Source organism: Carcharodon carcharias, chromosome 6 (assembly GCF_017639515.1).
Source record: "Carcharodon carcharias isolate sCarCar2 chromosome 6, sCarCar2.pri, whole genome shotgun sequence".
NCBI classification, from domain to species: domain Eukaryota; kingdom Metazoa; phylum Chordata; class Chondrichthyes; order Lamniformes; family Lamnidae; genus Carcharodon; species Carcharodon carcharias.
In genome coordinates, this window is record NC_054472.1 from 6483122 (window position 1) to 6502657 (window position 19536).

The 19536-nt window shown below is 42.1% G+C and overlaps 1 protein-coding gene across 1 annotated transcript in view; it reads right to left on the reverse strand.

Annotated features, from left to right (window-relative positions):
* The window catches only part of topaz1 (testis and ovary specific PAZ domain containing 1), a 62685-nt gene continuing 43149 nt past the window's right edge, over positions 1-19536 (reverse strand). The window contains exons 15-21 of the mRNA XM_041190228.1: positions 18159-18330; positions 15127-15227; positions 13437-13599; positions 5460-5624; positions 3902-4105; positions 401-584; positions 1-316 (exon numbers count right to left, since the gene is read on the reverse strand). Of these exons, the coding sequence (XP_041046162.1) occupies positions 100-316; positions 401-584; positions 3902-4105; positions 5460-5624; positions 13437-13599; positions 15127-15227; positions 18159-18330 (1206 nt within the window). The 3' untranslated portion in view covers positions 1-99. The remainder of the gene's footprint in view (positions 317-400; positions 585-3901; positions 4106-5459; positions 5625-13436; positions 13600-15126; positions 15228-18158; positions 18331-19536) is intronic.

Here is a 19536-nt window from a genome sequence, read left to right on the forward strand (position 1 = left end):
TTTTCATCAAATAGTTTTATTGTACAGTGATTGTCAATTTAACATTAATAACTCAAAATATTTTTTAATACTCATGCCAGAGCGATCTCTCTGCCCTAATTAGTCAAACAGCCAAACTTTGCCCGCCCACTTCATGTTCTGTTCAAGCCACCTTAGAGCAGAGGAATATTCCAAACTGAAAACCTCTTCTTTCGCGATGTTGACGGTTGTGTGCTTTATCTGAAGCTTTGGTTCTGATTTTCGGGCAGCTGCCAGCAATCTGTCCACCGCTGCTTCGTAATCGCCATTTGCCAACTGACTCCTTTCATCTTCGAACCTTTAAAAATAAAAATATGTTTCAGAATAAAACACCCGATTACCGAATAGTGAAAACGCGATTTAAAAAGGAGAGGACTTCAACCTTCTCAGCACAATCTGCAGAGACTGCTTGGAGACACTGGGACTCTGAATGTTGCTTGCATTCGTAACCAGGAACATCTCAGTGGCCAACAACATTTCCACTTCTGACAGGAAGCATGGAATTGGGAGCAGTTTGCGGTACAAGCTTTCCTCAACAGGTGGATAACATCCACTGGACAAGGCTTCTACAGAAAGAAATCAGAATTATAGAAAGAACTTATTTTCTCTCACTTGTCCTGGGGCCAATGTTTATCCCACAACTAACATCACGAGCTTGCTGTGCACTAAATTGGCTGCACATTTCAATTGTGAGGAAAGTTATAGGTCATGGAATAAAGGGGACAGTAGCAACATGGATACAAAATTGGCTGAGGGATAGGAAACAGAGAAATGGTTAATGGGTATTTTTCAGACAGGAAGGAGGTTTATAGAGGAGCTCCTCAGGGACAGTAGAAAATAAAGGATACTATTTTAAAGGAGAGAGACCTGGGTGTACATGTACATAAGTCACTAAAGGTAACAGGACAGGTAGAGAGAAAGCATACAGTATTCTAGGCTTCATTAATAGGGGCATAGAATACAAGAGCAGGGAGGTTATGATGAACTTATATAAGACACTGGTTAGGCATCAGCTGGAGTATTGTGTACAGTTCTGGGCGCCACACTATAGGAAGGATGTGAATGCACTGGAGAGAGTGCAGAAGAGGTTTATGAGAATGGTTCCAGGGATGAGACACTTCAGTTATGAGGAAAGATTCAAGAAGTTGGGACTGTTTCCTGGGAGAGGAGAAGGTTAAGAGGAGACTTGATAGAAGTTTGCAAAATTATGAAGGGCCTGGACAGAGTAGATAGCTCATAAATGGATCAAGAACCAGAGGACACAGTTTTCAAGTGTTTTGCAAAAGAAGCAAATGCGAGGTGAGGAAAAACTTTTTTACACAGCGAGTAGTTAGGGTTTGTAATGCCCTGCCGGGAAGTGTGGTGAAGGCAGTTCAATTGAGGCATTCAAGAGGGCACTGGATGATTAGCTAAATAGAAACAATGTGCAGGGTTACACAGAAAAGGCAGGAGATTAATACTGAGTTAAAATGCTCAGCGAGCTGGTGTGGTCATGATGGGCTGAATGGCCTCCTCCTACAGTGTAACAATTCTGTATTTCCTACATTACAACGGTCGACCACATTTCAAAAGTACTGCATTGGCAGTAAAGTACTGAGGCGTCCCAGTGGTTGTGCAAGGTGCTATATGAATGCAAGTCTTTTTTTTCTTAAATACATACAATTCATACTCAGTATCCTGAATCAATGTCCCTGTCAGAAAGGATTTGCATAGCAATGTAAGAAATAGGAGGTAGTCTATTTGGCTCCTTGAGTCTGCTCCAGCAATCAACAAGATCATGGCTGTTCTACCTAAATTCCACATGGCCACACTATGTCCAAATCCCTCAATTCCTTTAGTGTCCAAAAACCTATCAATCCCAGTTGTGAATAAAATCAACTGAGCATTCACAGCTCTCTGGGGTAGAGAATTCCAAAGATTCACAGCCTCTTAAGTGAAGAAATCTTTGTCCAAAATTGCCAATCATTTGTGCTGAGACTATGACTCCTAGTTCCAGGGACTCCCGTTGGGGACATCAGTATAATTTTGTATTTTCATTTTAAAAAATTTAAACAGATAGCTGTGTCCTATTAGGCGCTTTATTCCTGCACTAACGTAACACTGAAGCTGTGGCTCACATACCAAGCAAAATGGGTTAATTGAGTTTATGGTGCTCGATTGCTACTTTATTCAGCTCCTCTAATACCAGCTAGCATGAAATGTCATGTTAGTTCAGTGGCAATATGTGCATCTCTGTTAGAGGGTTGCCAGTTCAAGCCCCACTCCAGGACGTGAGCAACCAGTGCCAATACCTGCAGGAGTGTTGTAATGGCAGAGAGCTATGGTTCAAAAAAGACGTGTACCTGTCCATGTGGGTCTCTCAACTGGACCATAGGAATTCTCCTGTGCCCTAGCGAACAGTTATACCTCAAATAGCATCACCAGTAACACTGGTCGGATGCACATAGCACGTTCAATTCAGTTCAATTCAGTTGCTTGCTAGGCTTGACTTCAAAGAGTCAAGTCAACAGTGGTGTGGGACTGGAGTCACATGTAGACCAGACTGGGTTAGGGAGGCAGATCCCTTTTAATGAACCGATTGAGTTTATTAAAATGATAATCTGACAGCTTTGTGATCACTTACTGGGATCAACTTTTTATTTCCAGAGCCTACAGAAAAAACCAAAACGGGAGAGGAAAGGACAGATTTGCATTTGCTAATTGCCTCATCAGGCTCTCAGGACATCCCACACTAGTTTTGAAGTGCAGTCACTATTGCTATGTAGGAAACCTGACAGTAAACTTCTGCTAAACAAGATTCTACAAACAGCAAAGGAGACAAACAACTGAACCTTTTTTGTGCATGCCGCTGGTTGAGGTCACCAAGAGAACTGTGTGTGCTGCCTGAATGGTGCAGTCTGAACCAAAAGGAACCAACAGACAGGGCTGGCAGACACACCTGAATTTTCTGATCTAGCCTTATGATATGACATGGGAACATACAGAACTGACAGGCAGGACAAGACCATCTGATCTACATTAAGCCTTCCCCACACCTTGACAGCCAGTGTATCAGGACTAAGACTTACTCGCCTATTCCCGGTCTACTGCCATGTTAGCTTCTGGGAAAGGCCAAAAAAGGAAAAGGCCAAAAAAAAACCAAATATAAAACAGGGACAATGTTGGAAAAAGTATTGTGTCAAATTCCCCTCCAAACCTTTAAGTCCAGGAGATCACACATGCTAAGTGTTATCTGTAAAAGCACTTCCCTTCAATATGATGTAATCTCTGCCCCAGACCAGAACCAGCCAAATCCCTGTTGAATGGAGAGAGTCAGCACGCATTGCACCCAGCTGGTGACAAGCTCCAGAGGCTCACTGGTCTGGTGCTTTCTCCAAGTGAGAGGTGATCACTCATCACCTTTGTGCACTTCCTTGTAAGCCTGCTATACTGCTGCAGAAGCCAGAAAGGTCACGTGGCTCTGGCATAGGGCTTGGTGGGGCTGGGGGAGGCAAGGTTGGTGGTTGGGCAGCAGGAAGAAGCATTCCACCCAGACATTGTCACTGGATCAAATTCCCTCCCGAACAGCACCGTGGGTGTACCTACACCACACAGACAGCATCACACAGAGAAGGCAGCTCATCACCACCTTCTTAGGAGCAACTAGGGATGGGCAACAATCACAGGCCTTGCCAGCGATGCCCATGTCCCATGAAAGAATAAAGAAAACAAAATACAACCAAAGCTGACAGAGAAATGATAAAATGTAGGTCTAAACAACAAGGCAAGTAAATATTCATTCCAACATTATCGACAATCCGATCCTGGCCAACACGTGGATTTCCATTTACTTTCTGATACAGATATATAAGTAGACAAGGGTTAAACACAGCCACAGACTTACTCTTGTATTGTTTTCTTGCTTTCGGCCACAAACAGGACCTGCCCAAGGCTGTAATTAAGTTTCTTACAGCCAAAGAGTTTACGGGTATGTTTGCCGACCTCATAAACTCCACTGTGTCAGTCGACACCCCAAGACAATTATTCTGGATACACTCAAGCAGCAGGTTGTTGAAAATCCTGACATACGGTGTGAGATCCATGGTGCCTGCAACACCAAAAAAGAATCAATTAACTTCTGCAAGAGAGAACTGAAAGTAAATGTTTAATTTTGCACTTCTTAGAAAGTCACCATCAATTGTCTTTTTTTTCTCGAAGTAGTTCAACAGCAGCAAGATTGAGAAAAATATTCTAAGCCATAACGTGAGTGTGGAATTACCACCAGCAACTCGAATTTCTGGACTTCCAGCCAACCTACATTTCTCACCCATCAACATTTTAAGTTCAAGATGAACAATAATTACTTTTACTGGGTTGCAAGGAAGTGTTTAGCATTTTATTGGTGTATTGTTATGCAACAGATCAATTTTGATGTACCCTCCCTCCCAGTCCTAGTGATTACACCAACAGAAATATAACTTATGAGCTAAGAGTCCTGATGACTTGGTAAGTACTTTAGTTTTAGCTGACTGCAAGGAAAGGTCCACTGATGGCTATCTCACTTGGTGTTCAGTTTTTCCACCCAGTTCTTCTCCATTTGCTTGCTGAACCTGCTTCCTCACACTGGGTTATATTTCACCAGTGCTACCAGCCTCTGTTAATTAGTTATTCTTAACTAGTTGGCTCAAAAATGTTATAAGCAGACATCTCAGCCATGGGGGACATCACAGCTGAGCTACGTCTTATCTGCACCAGACATCCACAAATTTCACAACGGGAAACTTGCATCACAACTGAGAACCCTGTTTTATTAATTATTTGTTCCTGGCAAGGTTAGGAATTATTGGCCATTGACCCTCAAGGTGGTGGTGGGTCACCTTCTTGATCCACTGCAGCCTTATTCTCAGTGGCAGATTTGATACAGCTGCAGGGACCCTGTTAAATACAACATCCACAATCAAGCCACAATGTCCATGCCATATCTCTGCCTTTTCCTGGGGTGTCTGGACTAACAAGACTGTTACATATATTCAATACAACTTGGCAGTTGCTGCTCTTAAAACTGGTCTATGGTTAGACCAGAATCTGATAAATTTAAAAAAAGAGGCTGTGCATTTTCTTTTTTAAATAGTTTTTTTATGAACACTTCTATTAATTGTAAAACATTCAGATGGGGATGAAAAGGAATGTTTGACTAGACAGGGAGGTTAGAGGTGTGAGGTGGTGTGATGAAACCTCCAGGAATATATATTCAAATTGGAAACTCTAGCCATAAGGTGGTATGTTCAATGCTGAACAAAACTAGTGAGAATATGAAATACTCCCCAGAAGGGTCACCCTTTCTGGACGAATACAAAATTCAGAAAACAAGCCAACTGCAGGAAGATTATTATTGAAAATTAGTATATTGTTCCCTAAAATTACAAATCTGTGCAATGCCAGGTTGATTCCATTGCACTTACCATTTATACTCTGGAATCCAGGCAAGTGCTGCAGAACTTCCAGTGTTTCACAATACATGCTACTCTGAAGAGTAGCATCAGCGAGGCTAATCAGAAAATTGTGTCGATTGAGAACATCCAATTTGTCACAGGGCCATTCGGGGGTACTGATTATCCAGTCAGATTCTGTGTGTTAAAAATAATTCAGAGTAAAGAGGTTGTGTCTGTATCATTTCAACAGAAGCAAAATTGTGATTGCTGATTTCATTTTGCAAAACCCATCCATTTAGAGCAGTGGCTCTGGGAGTGTGGTTTATGGACCACTAGTGATCTATGAGGGTCCGTGTGCTGGTCCAAAATGCAAGTCACTGACGCACAACGCCATGGCCAAGGACATATGAAGGAACAAGCCAGAAACCTCACCCCCACGACTTACCTGGAGCTACACAACTAGACCAGCTCCCCCATGCACAGCATGGATCAACATAAGCATGAACAACGTTGTTTTATAAGCAAGATTTATGTTACTGTTGGTTATGTTTAATTATAGATCATGATAACTACTGTATTAGTTTCTCTGAATAAGACTATTGGGCTGACTTTATAACATATTAGAATGTTTCAAATAAATGTGTTCTTTTGTACTATTAATGTTTATAATGTGAAAATGTCTACACTTTTGTTTCTAGCATGAATTAATAGTTTGTTAACAAAAATTAATGTGCATAAATCTATTACATTTTGTAGAGAAAAAGTAGTGAAATATTTATAGTTTCTATAGGTTCCCATTAATTTGAATGAGGTTTTTTAAAAAACGGTGTTAAGCACAAACTGGGTTGGGGGCAGTAGGTGGTTTGAGGTTTTTGCCCCAAATGTGGCCTCGGACGAGAAAGTTTGAGAACCACTGGTTCTTACAATAAAAAAGGTTGTGTGCATGACACACAAAGCCATACAGAAAACATAACACCCTTAGGGCCCCTTATTCCTCCTCACAACCTCCACTCAAACCCCCGCCCCCCCCCACCCGACTTGTAAAATGATAACGCCCATTGTTGGCATCTGGTTACAAATACCATCCAATATATGTGCAGCATGGGTCATTAATATTAAAAGCAGCAACAATATAATGCAATTTGTGTATGCCCTTTAAGTGATCCCACTGTGACTATTAAGCAAACCAGAACGCACAAATTTTACTTTAACAGCATCATGTAATATTATTAACTTGACAGGAAAATACCCCATTAGTTATGTATAACACTGTGCAGACGATAACACTGATTTTGACGACTGCCTCAGCCCTCATTAACATGTTCTGCACATTGCACCATATGGACACGGTGACAGTAAATTCATATTTAGTGGAAAGATTCAATACTTGCAACCCAGATAAACTGCACAAGATCTTTTCCATTCCGTAGAAGAATTAGAAGACTTTATCCTGCCTGGGTGCATGAGATTGTTCAATACAATTATTTCATACATGGGGTGGGAACTGGATTCTATTTTATCAGTAATCTCACAGTAGAAAGATCAAATGACATCTAAGGAACAAAGTGGAATTGATTGAACAACATAGGTCTTCACGGTCAGCAAGAAGCACTGGAGTCCTCGGGTGTCTCTATGTGACGCAACTTTTAAGGGGCCAGAAGACAAACACTGTTTTCTTGATCAGCAAGTCTGAAGAGAGCTGATTGCTGCTTCTCACTACAATGTTTTTTAATATCTGTCATGTGACAACTTTATCACAATATTTCAGTACCTCAAAAAGCACCAAGATAGAGTGGGGTATTAGGTAAGTAGACAAAAGGACAAGTCAAAAGTCAACGGAAAAGACTCTTGAGAATCACATGCAGGATATAACAGGTTACTGATTCACTATGAGCCCATTACCCCTGTCCTGGCAATCTCACCGCACAAAGCCCACTCACAGTAAACTTCCATCAGCAACAAAATAAACAGAACTCCAGCCATGGTTCCACCCTCTGTGTCAATTATAATTATCTTGCAAAAAGGCCATCTAACCCAGCTCATCTCATCAATTCAGAATGACATACATAGCTGGAGCAGGAGTAAGCCATTTGACACCGAGCCTGCTCAGCCATTTGATAACATTGCCTACATTACACCAGTGACTGCAACTCAGGAGTATTTAATTAGCTGTAGAGCGATTTGAAACATCTTGAAAGGTGCTAATATAAAATGTAGGTTTTGTCTTTCTTTCATTATATCTGCATGCAGTAGGCAGAGTGACTGCTGTAATGGTGAAACTGGAGGCCCAATGCTGATTCCTTAACGATAATTAATCACAGAACAAATCAACTGATGTTAGGAAAGTGGCTGCAAAGAAATCACTACACTCACAAAACAATTCAATTTTGTAGCTAATACAATCTTACCATTCTGACTTCTCTGGTGCCAACCCACAGTATACCATAAATGGTACCTGCTCCTTTTGCACTAATGACACGATTCCCAAGATTTGCCAATCATGCATCTACCAGCAGCTTAGGAAGCACGTACAGTAGACTGAATTGCTGATCGGAATTTTTCCAGATAAGAATGATACATGGTACATAAATTTAGTACGGCCTTAACTCGGACTTGATTGTTTCCCCTTCCCCCAGAAATTGTCATATAAATTGAGCTGAACATTAAATTTACAGCCTAAGATAAAAACAACATAATTAACAAATAAGAAACTCCAACAGCAAAAAAGGACGACAACCCCCAATCTCCCTTCCCGCCCCCAACCCCAGCATCCACTTGGGCCTAAAGTAGGGATTTTACTTACCATTTTTCAGTCAAGACCTCTCAGTTACTGCACTGCTGCTGATCTTCAGACAACTCCATGTTTTTTTGGCAAGCTTTTTAAAAAAAAACTGAACCACGAAACTGCCCGAAAGGTTGGAAGCAGCAGCGCAGCAACTAATCAGAACTCAGGCTGAAGGTTCAGGTTTTATTTTTTAAGACCTGTCTTTCAGGGTCCTGCAGCTGTGCCTCTGGTTGGGGATGGGGGGGGCAACAAGAAACTCCATTTAGAGCAATGAGCCCGGGGCCCCCGTTAGCCTCCAGTGTTTGGCACCATCTGAACCCTCCTCTCCTGGGCCTCTCCCATAGGACAAAATGTCCCAATTAAGACTGATTTGTTCTTCTGAATTATAGACATTTCCGACATTCAGGAATCACTAAATGCGTAAAAATGACATCTCGCTAATAAAATTTCCATTAATTAAGAAGTGAAAAGGTACTAATAAACGGTTAAGTACCAGAAACCAACCACATTTCTGATTTAAATTTCCTTTATTGGTTTCCCTTCTGAACTATATACACTGCCAAAAAAAATGAAATTTATAGCACAACTCTCAATTCCCAAAATTACTATTAATCTTACTCAAGGATTTAAAGGGAAATCTCAGCATTGATTTTTCTCCATATGTGCCTTGGGCTTGAAACGTGCAATTTTTCTGGAGGTTGGAAACAGTCCTGCTTGACTTCATTTTCAGTCCTCTACTCATTCACTGACCAAGCTAAGTCTCACATAAGAGCTACTAATGTGGCAAACATCCCAAGGGCAGGGTAACAGACCCCGAGGTTGAGGTGGTGGCTTGGTCCCAGAGGATTTGAGGCGGTGTTTCAAGGTGGTGGTTTAGGAAAAGAATTCCATATACAAAACTTTGATAGTCAATCGAGCGAGGGGACACACATATTAGCTCAGCGGACAGAGTGAAATATGAGTTTGGAGGGACCGTGTCATCTGTCATTTTAATTCTCTGCCTCACTCCCATTCTGACTTTTGTCTTTGGTCTCCTTCTCAACACAAGCGAGGGACAGCACCTCCATTCAGCTAGGCACTTTACAGCCTTCCGCACTCAACACGGAGTTCAACAATTTTAAATTGTAACCTCTGCCCCCAGTTTGTCCCCTTTATCTTTGTCGGTTTCTTTTATTTCCCTGGTTTTGCTTTCAGGTAGCAGCTATTCATTACTCTGTAATTCACTCCTCTTCTGGACTCATTTTTTACTTGTCCCATTACCACACCCTTGTCTTTGCACCATGAAACCATGTATCATTTAAAAAAAATTCACTCACAGGATGTGGCCATTGCTGGCTGGGCCAGCACTTATTGCCCATCCCTAATTGTCCTTGAGAAGGTGGTGGTGAGCTGCCTTCTTGAGCTGCTGCAGTCCATGTGTTGTAGGTACACCCACCATGCTGTTAGGGAATTTGGCCCAGCAACCCAGCCCAGAAGTCCCCATGCGCAAGGACTGCCTAGGGAATGAAAACTTTTGTTAGGCAATTGCCCTGCACCGATTTAAATTGCAGACTTAGGATAGCTCCAACTGTCTTACCAGGATAGTTACCCAGGAAGAGTTAGAAGAATTAAAACCACTTCTAACTCCTGGGTAAATTTAGTACTGACATGCACCACACCACCCCGACTGCACGCCACCCCGACTCCCTAACCCCCCAAGGGACCCCACCCCACCCGCGACCACTCTCCTGACCCCCTGGACTACCCCCACCTCCGACTACCCCAATTCTAACTATGTTGTGAGACACAACCTCAGCATTGCATGAAAATCAGCAATGAATTGCTGCAGCAACATCACTAGCTAAACAATAGCCATAACGGCTGCTGGCAATTACCATGATCTGTCCACAACCTGTAATGTGGACTAGATACACCCACATACCTGGGAATTTCATATGAAGCCAATCCCCAAACTAAAATGTCCCCGACCAGGAGAGCTTCTTACTTCAAACTTCCCGTAACTCAGATTTCCTTTTAGAAGTTATGAGAGCTTTCCCCCACGATATGTCTGGAAGAGGATCCCTGAATCAGCTGGAGCTATATAATAGGACGGGTCTCTCCTTTAAAATCCTTTTAGCCAGCTGGTCATTCTAACCATTGTTCCTATGCCAGCTCTTTGAACGAGCTATCAAATTAGCCCCATGCCCCTTCCCCATAGCATTGCAAACTCTTTCCACTCAAGTATTTATTCAATTTCCTTTTGAAAGTCACCGTTGAATCTGCCTCCGCCACACTTTCAGATGATCATAACTAGCCGCTTAAAACCGATTCTCATCTACCCTCCCTCTGGTACCTTTGCCAATTGCTTCCACCAATAAAGGTGGACAGAGGTAACGTTATTGCCCTGTTAGTTTATAAACAATATCTCAAAAGCTAATGGATGGATTTTCATTAAACTTGGTGCATCTTTCTTCCAATAAACCATGGTCCAACAAAGAACTGATTAGTTTTTGGTGAAGACCTGGATCCTGGAATATTGTTGAAATATTGCAGATTGTCTCAGTTACTGTGGCGGAATTTGTTACAGCTGTCAAAATGCGAAGAGTTTTCCGAACAGGTTGCTGCATGTGGATTGGCCTGAAGCCTCCTCAGTGAAATTGAAGCTCTTAATAAAAAAAATTATTTTTTCAGCTTTGTAGTTACAGACCATCAACCAGGCAGGGAAAAGCCTCAAGGAAGAGCTGTTTAATTGTAATAACAATGAGTTAACACTGTGGCGGATGTATGCACTGAGTGCCCTCTTCATTTATCTTAAATCAGTGTCCTCTGGTTACTGTCCCTCCTGCTAGTAGAAATACAGTTCTTCCTCTTTCACTCCAATTTCAAGCACAACTATTAAATCTTTCTTTAACCTTCTCTACTCTAAGGTGAACAATCGCACTTGCTCTTAGACCAATTGGACATACTTCAGTAACATATCAATACTGGAATCATGTTTTAGAACTGAATGACAGTAGCCCCATGTTGCAGCCTGCAAAGCCATCATATTTGGGATCAATAAAGCAGCCTTGGTGATGGTCCTGTTGACTTAGCTGGTCCTCAATATTGTCATTAATGGGCTGATTTATGAAGCCTGCAGAAGGCAGAGCCTCCCATCCCACTCAATTCTTTTCTCTTGGCCAAACAAAACATCCAACAAAGAAAATTACTCAAATGGTGCATCTTTAATCTGAGATTTTGTGAACACTGCCTACTTTCGCCATTCAATAACAGGATGCTGTGGGAATAGGTGCTGAGACCATCCATTGCTTAGAAGGTGTAGCACTCAAATATAAACTAAGAAGCCAGTTATAAATATTAGCCATCAGCCACAAGGTCCAGGTGTGTGGAGACCATGAGGAATTTTAATAAAGATCGTTTTAAATAATAAGGATTTTGACAGGTTGAACAGAGAAAAACTATTTCTTCTGATTGTAGAAGGCTACATTTGCTGCCAATGCCATGCAGTTGTAGGCACAGCTGCTATCTTTATAGAGGGCAATGTGCATCAGGACGCGTGCGTGATGATCAATGGTCCTGGAATTGCAAATATTACAGCACCAGTAGCAGAATCTCTCAAGAGTCCCACTGTTTTTTTTTTACTTCATTTGATTCCCCTAACATTTCTCTTGCTTTTTCTCCCGGATTCTTTTGGGAAGACATCTTTCTTCCAATAAACCATTCTGTCACAGCAGCATATCGCAGTGGTGTGAAAGGAAATGGTGTGCAATTAAGCCTGTATTCCATCATCTGCCTCCCCTGTTGGTGCTTAAATGTGTTGTGCTGGGAGGAACAAGCCCTGGGAGCTGCAAACAGAATTGCGGTCATCACCTTGGGGGGGGTCAAAAGCCTCCCCCATCCCTATCACTTGAAATTGAGAGAGGCCATGCCCCAACTGCCCACCCATCGTGGGGCTCAAAAACTGGGTAAATGGCTTCAGGGATCAGAAGCCTCCCCTCCCTCTCCATCCTGATTCCTGGAATTGGGAGCCTCTCCTCCTGGGAAGCTGCACACCAAATGCCCGCCCACCACGGGTGGGTCAGAAACTTGGGTAAATGGCTCCCAGCCAGCATGGTCTCCCTGCAAATGACGACATAGGATTCTGCACAGGCTGCAGGCAAGTATTGGTGGCCATCTCGCGTTGGCAGGAGGTACAGTGGTTGTAGAATCAGTGGTCAGCGGTCATCGAGATCACTAAACAAGCAAAATGGAGGGCTTTAGGTTACATTTTAGCTATCCAGAGAATTGCTGTTGCTCAACAGGGTTAAATTATGAAGGCAGATTCCTTAGAACAGGCTTTACTAGAGTACAGAGGGTTAAGAAGTGATCTAATTGAGATATTTGTGATGATTAAAAGGAACTGATCATTTCTCTCTATCTGCTCTGTTTCTTCTGGTGGGGGAGCCCAGATCAAGGGGGCTAGACCATTCAGGGAAGTGCCAGGAAGCAGTTCTTCGCACAAAGGGTAGTGAAGATCTGGAACACCCTCCACCAAAAAATTCAGGCTGAGGCGGGGGTGGATGGGTGTGGAGGGCAGTTGAAAGTTTAAAAACTGGGATTGATAGGTTTTTGATAGACAAGGGTATTAAGGGTTACAGAACCAGGCCAGGAGATGAAGTTAAGATGCAGTGATCTAATGGAATGATGGAACAGGCCTGAGGTGCCGAACAGCCTCCTCCTGTGCCTATGCTTGCTCAGAAAAAGGAGTTAAGGCAGAGAGAAGCAACTATATAAACACATGCAGCAGAGGAAAATAAACTGGTTTTGATGGCTCCAATGAAGGGGTACAATGGCCCAAATGTTTTCAATTTTTTATAAATTTCGATGCTTCAGTGATCTGCTAAATGGAGTGTTAGGTTTTTTTCCTGGTCTATTACTAAGAATAGAGTAAAGCACAGTGAAACATTAGAAACACGCTTCTTGGGTAACCTTGATAACCTGAAACAAACCTAACTTCCCCAAGTACAAATTTTCTTAGAAACAACACCCAATGGCCATTTCTCTGTGAAATTATAGCAATTCCCAGGATTTGTGCAGAATTGAAAATTCAGTGAAAATCCCCATGCTCGTATTACCTTAAATAGTCACAGAAAATAACAGTTACAAGTAAATGTTTCTGAGTTTGACAGTGATAAGGAAAAGCTTAACTGTTCAATGTCATTTGCATCCATCCATTGAGGCATTTTGAATAAATTAGGAAATACCTCTTAATAGCCAAAGTGCTTTATTCACACATCCTGTTTTGAGAAAGATTTCTCCAGCAATGTTAATGATCTGACATCTTGATACAGCACACTCGTTAACGAGACTCTTCAATACGGTGAAATTCACTGGAATTTCCTGCAACATGTCCAGAACTTTTCTTGCCTGTTCGATAAGACAAAATATTCACACAATTCAGTTATAGTTCAACACACTTAAATTAAACCAGAAACACTTCTAAATCTAACAAAGCTAAAATCAAAATACTGCAGATGCTGGAAATCAAAAATAAAAACAGAAAATGCTGGAAAAAGTCAGCAGCTCATGCAGCATCAGAGGAGCGAGAAATAGAGAAAAGCATTTCTAATCAATGACCTATTGTCAAAAATGGAAGTCAGGGATGAATGGATTTTAAGCAAGTGTAGAGACAGGGAAAAGGCTTGGGGGTGGGGGCGGGGGGGGGTGGGGGGAAGAACAGGACACATCACAAGGAGAGTGAAAGAACTATTAAAGATGTCGCCTTTTGGAAGTGAAGCTAAACCAAGGCCCCGAAATCAGATCATTGTAAAAAAAAAAATCCTCTTTTTGAAGAATGCCATGGGAAGACAGGAGTTCTCCATAAACATTTCTCTTTCAATCAACATAATTAAAATAAGTTGCTAGTTATTATACTGCTGTTTGTGGGACTTTGCCATGTACAAATTGACTGCCACACCACAACAGTGATTGCATATGCTGTGGGACTCTGACATCACGAAAGATGTAAAAATTCAAAAATATAATATCCGCTCACTAAACCTCTTGCAGTGCAAAGGTTGGACATTACATCTAATTCTCCTCCACATCCTTCAACAGGGAACTGAAAACCTGGTTTCTTTCAATCCTCGAAATTGAATCAAATCACCCCAACACCGACAACTCCAATTTTAGTCCTTCTTCAGCTATTGACATTCTAGACTTCACCATCAACTGATCTCAGGAGATCTCATATCCTGTCCATTGACACAGCTCTCTCCAAAAAAAAAAACTTCCTTTCCTATTACATGCCAGATTTTTACATCCCCTTCGACCACACAATTCTCCAGAGTTGAATACTGCTCGTATGTTGGATGATACCTCTCACCTAACCAGAGAACAAGAAAAAGCCTTTATCAGATGGTCAAACCTTTGCTCACCTCCAGCCTCTCATTTGATTATAACCATTCCTACTCTAATTTTTTCTGTGTAATGAAAACGCAATCTCCTTGGCCTCCTCAATCTTTTAACGCCCAAGGTTGGCATCATCTAGCCACCAGTGCCTGAATAACCTAATCTCCTTCCAAACATGCTGTTATCCTAGCACTGTGCATCTTGGCCCTCGACTTTGGCTTCTCAACAAGTAACCAATGTAAATTAAGACAATTAAAATAGTGACTGGTGATATTCTGGTGGTAATACTGATTACACAATGAGTAAATAACTTTATTAAAATAATACACAAAGCCATTTGACAACAACCAAAATGCGAAAATAAGAACGTCAAGTCCTCACGGAGAGCAGTGAACAAGGGTGACAAGAAACATAGTTTTGAATGTTCTTTGGTGTTGAAAATGACAAAAGCAAGAGTAACAATGCAAATAAAATGGATGGGTAAATTCTGAAAGTAAATGGGCTTCACTATTTTTCATTGAGATAGACAAGCCTTGAACATACCTTTCTCCACTGCTCACTTTTATAGTAAGCAACCATCACTGAGGTTCCAATCCCAACAAGCAATTTCTTGGCCATACCATTGATGTGTGGCTTTTGCCAAACTGAAAAACAAAGCACAATGGACAAAATTTTAATTACATTTTGCGTTCCAATATTTCAGTCTGCACTCATTTTATTACTACCCACCCAACTTCATGGTGTCATCGTTTTTGGTAATGCTTTTATGCCAATATTCATAACTGAAACTTTCAATGTAAACAGTTGCTTGTCACAGTGTGGCTGCAGGCCTCCCATCAATGGTGGTGTTTCATCATTCTTGTCAACCAGCTACCTGCCTTCAGCACTTTTCATAGAAACTAGGAGTAGGCCATTCGGCCCTTTGAGCCTTCTCTACCATTCGTTATGATCATGGCTGATCATCCAACTCAATAGCCTGCTCCCACTTTCTCCCCATACCCTTTGATCCCTTTCGCCCCAAGGGCTATATCTAACTCCTTCTTGAAAACATACAATGTTTTGGCCTCAACTACTTTGTGGTAACGAATTCCACAGGCTCACCACACTCTGGGTGAAGAAATTTCTCCTCATCTCAGTCCTAAATGGTCAATTCCATATCCTCAGACTGTGACCCTCTAGTTCTGGACTACCCCACCAATGGGAACATCCTTCCTGCATCTATCCTGTCTAGTCCTGTTAGAATTTTATAGGTTTCTATGAGATCCCCCCTCATTCTTCTGAACTCCAGCGAATACAATCCTAATCAACTCAATCTCTCCTCATATGTCAGTCCCGCCACCCCAGGAATCAGTCGGGTAAACCTTGGCTGCACTCCCTCTATAGCAAGTACGTCCTTCCTCAGATCAGGAGACCAAAACTGCACACAATATTCCAGGTGTAGTCTCAATTACAGCAAGGCATCCCTGTTCCTGTACTCGAATCCTCTGGCTATGAAGGCCAACATACCATTTGCCTTCTTTACCACCTGCTGCACCTGCATGCTTACCTTCAGCGACTGGTATACAAGGGCACCCATGTCTCGTTGCACATTCCCCTCTCTCAATTTATAGCCATTCAGATAATAATCTAGGTTTTTGCTACCAAAATGGATAACCTCACATTTATCCACCTTAGACTGCATCTGCCATGCAGTTGCCCACTCACTCAGCTTGTCCAAATCACACTGAAGTATCTCTGCATTCTCCCCACAGCTCAACCTCCCACCAAGCTTTGTGTCATCTGCAAATTTGGAGATACTACATTTAATTCCCTCATCTAAATTATTAATATATATTGTGAGTAACTGGGGTCCCAGCACCGATCCCTGCGGTACCCCACTAGTCATTGCCTGCCATTGGAAGAAAGGCCTGTTTATTCCTACTCTTTGTTTCCTATCTGCCAACCAGTTTTCTATCCATGTCAATACACCAACCCCAATCCCACGTGCTTTAATTTTACACACCAATCTCTTATGTGGGACTTTGTCGAAAGCCTTCTGGAAGTCCAAATGAATCACATCCACTGGCTCCCCCTTCATTCTCTTTCTACCTACTACAAACCATATGCCCAACGACCATTTTCCAATCTTAACCAGCAAATTGCTCTTGAAATTCAGGGGTAGGATTCCCTTAAAGGCTTTCCTATGACATTGAGAAAGACGCTTATTATTTGACACCTTTAGTTAGCTAATGGCTATGGGTAGCTTTGCAGTTAAGGTACCAGACTAGTAATCCAGAGGTTGGGAGTGCAAATCCCACCAAGGCAAGTTCTGAAACGGAATTCAATAAATCAAGTCATTTGTGGTGAGGCAACACCTGAAAAAGACCATGAAATTTGCCAGATTGTCATGGAACCCCAACTATCCTTCAAGGATAGGAGGAACTTTCCACTCCTACCTGCGTCTGGGAGACCTGTAACTCCAGCCCCACATGACATACTTGACCTTAGACGTGCCAAGGTGCAGGATATAAACACTTTCTGGAAAGTGCGATCCACCTCAAGTAAAAAAAGGTAATCTAAATTAAAGGCCTTTATTAAAGTCAATAGGGGGTCAGTGAGCCAATCCTACTTCTACACCATCAATCTGCTTTGTAGTTTCTGCTGTATCCAGAATCATCTCAGCCAAGCATAATTCAGTTCCTTGCCCCAAACCACTGCCATTCCCTTAGCCCTAGAGCCCATTAACAGCCAGAATACTTTTCATAGCTGGTGTTCCCCAGCCCAATCCTTTGTGACACTTCCTTTCCCAATTTAACACCCTCCCTGGCTCCACTCAATTAATGTTCCCTATGACTTTCCCTGATACCAGACACAAGGACACACGAGACTGAAATGCAGGGGCACAAATGGACAGAATGAAATGGTGGAAACAAAGATGAATGCAAGGCATCAAGTGAAGCAAGGAGAGAAAGAGAGTGGCAAACATAGGGGAAAATATTTAGGAGGCCCAGAGACAAATGGAAGAGAGAGAATGGTTATGGAGAGGCACACAGGGTAAGCATGGGAGCACCATGCAAAAAATTCTAAACTGCACTGCAGTAGTGGCATTACACGTGATGTCAGTACCCCCAAGTGAAGAACAAGTAGCCACGGTTGTCGCTTTTTAATCAGTGTCTATCAGTCACATCTGAGCGTTACTGGGCATTAGCTGAGGACATGACCAGGCTTGGTTGAGAACAGCCTCTCATCGAAAAGTACTCTAATGCTGAAGGCATGAGGAATGCCACTTGCGGCAAATGACCAGAGTGTGCCAGGGAGCTGTACCTCTACGAGGAATTGCTGCATTCAGCGAATCAGTGAATGATGCAGCTCTCACATGCAACAACCACAAGGGATCTGGAATCATCTGGCACAAATGAATAAAAATCCAATTAGAGAGAATCAATTTTGCAATATCTTTGTCACTTGAAAACTATGGTAAAATCTCTCATACACTGAACTAGTTAAAAACTGCAGTGTAATTGCTTTGGTAGTCACCAGAATGGAACTAAGAGCATCCAACATCTTTGTGCTAACATTTATCAAATGAACCATACCTGCTTTTGCAAATTCACAGAAGGGAACTGCAGCTCCATTATCCTTGCTTTTAACAAGAGTAACAGCAATGCATGTGGCAATTCTGTGGAGTTCGCTCTTAGTATCAAAATTCCAGTGTAAACTCTGAAAGAAAGTTCCCATCTTGCTCCATTCTTCTTTTTCTTTATATTGCTGCAAAGCAAAGATCAAAAACCAGAATGATCAGACATCCTTCCCTTACCTTAGACACAAATGTACATGGGGTAGTCCATGATGAGCTGCGCTGAATGGGATGGTTTGAGCTGGGGTGATATTACAGTAGGCTTCTGTTAAGCAGGAAAGACTTGCATCATGTATTATCTTTCATGACATCAGGACATTCCAAAGAGCTTATGAAGTACTTTTGAAATGTAACTATTGTTGCTGCAATGTTGGTAATGTAGCAGCCAATTTGAGCACAGCAAGACCCAACAAACAGCAATGTGATAATGACTAGGTAATTTGTTTTTTTGGTGATGGTGGTTGAGGGATAAATATTGACCCAGTCACTGGGAAGAACTGCCCTGCTCTTCCTGGTACTGGATCTTCTACACCCAAAGGAAGGCAGACAGAGCCTCGGTTTAATGTATCAAGATGAAAGATGGCACCTCTGACAATGCAGCACTCCCTCAGTACTGCACTGAAATGTCAGTATAGGTTCTGTGGTCAATTGTCCGGAGTGGGGCTCAAGCTCACAGTCCTTCTGACTCAAAGGCAAGAGGGCTACTCACTGAGCCAAGGCTGACACCTCCAAAGAAAAGGGGAATAGCTGAACAGCCTGTCATGGACTAGGTGCACATTTAGGCACCATACTTGATTGTGGAGGTGGAACCACAGCCCAGAATGAACCAGCACTGGAATGGTGCAAGTTACCAGGATTCAGCAGCATCAGAAAAGCAAATAACAGAATCTGAAACATACAAATCCTTAACCTGACAGAAATCTATTCAGAATGATTTGTGCTAAATCTAAGACTTCCAAACCAGTGTTCCCAGTTATAATTATTAAACAAAGAAAAATGTATGAGGAGAATTTTCAGTTCAAAACAGTAAATGCTGATCTGCAAGATTTATAAACTGTTTATATAGTTGTTCATTGTTTCAAAATGGTAGATCTCCAGTCAGACTGCAAGTTTATACAACAGCCTCCAGTTTTGGGCATCTTTAATTTAGGGAAAACCCGTGGAGCATAGTGAAGATGGGAGAGAGATTTTAACCAAAATGACAACAGGAATGAGCAGACAAGGGGAAATGAGAGCTGGCAGAATGGGCTGTACAGGTCTCCTTTGGTGCTGTAAAATGCAATATTTGTATAGTCGGCAAAGCTGGGCAGCATGTGTCACAGCAGCACTAGTGGGAG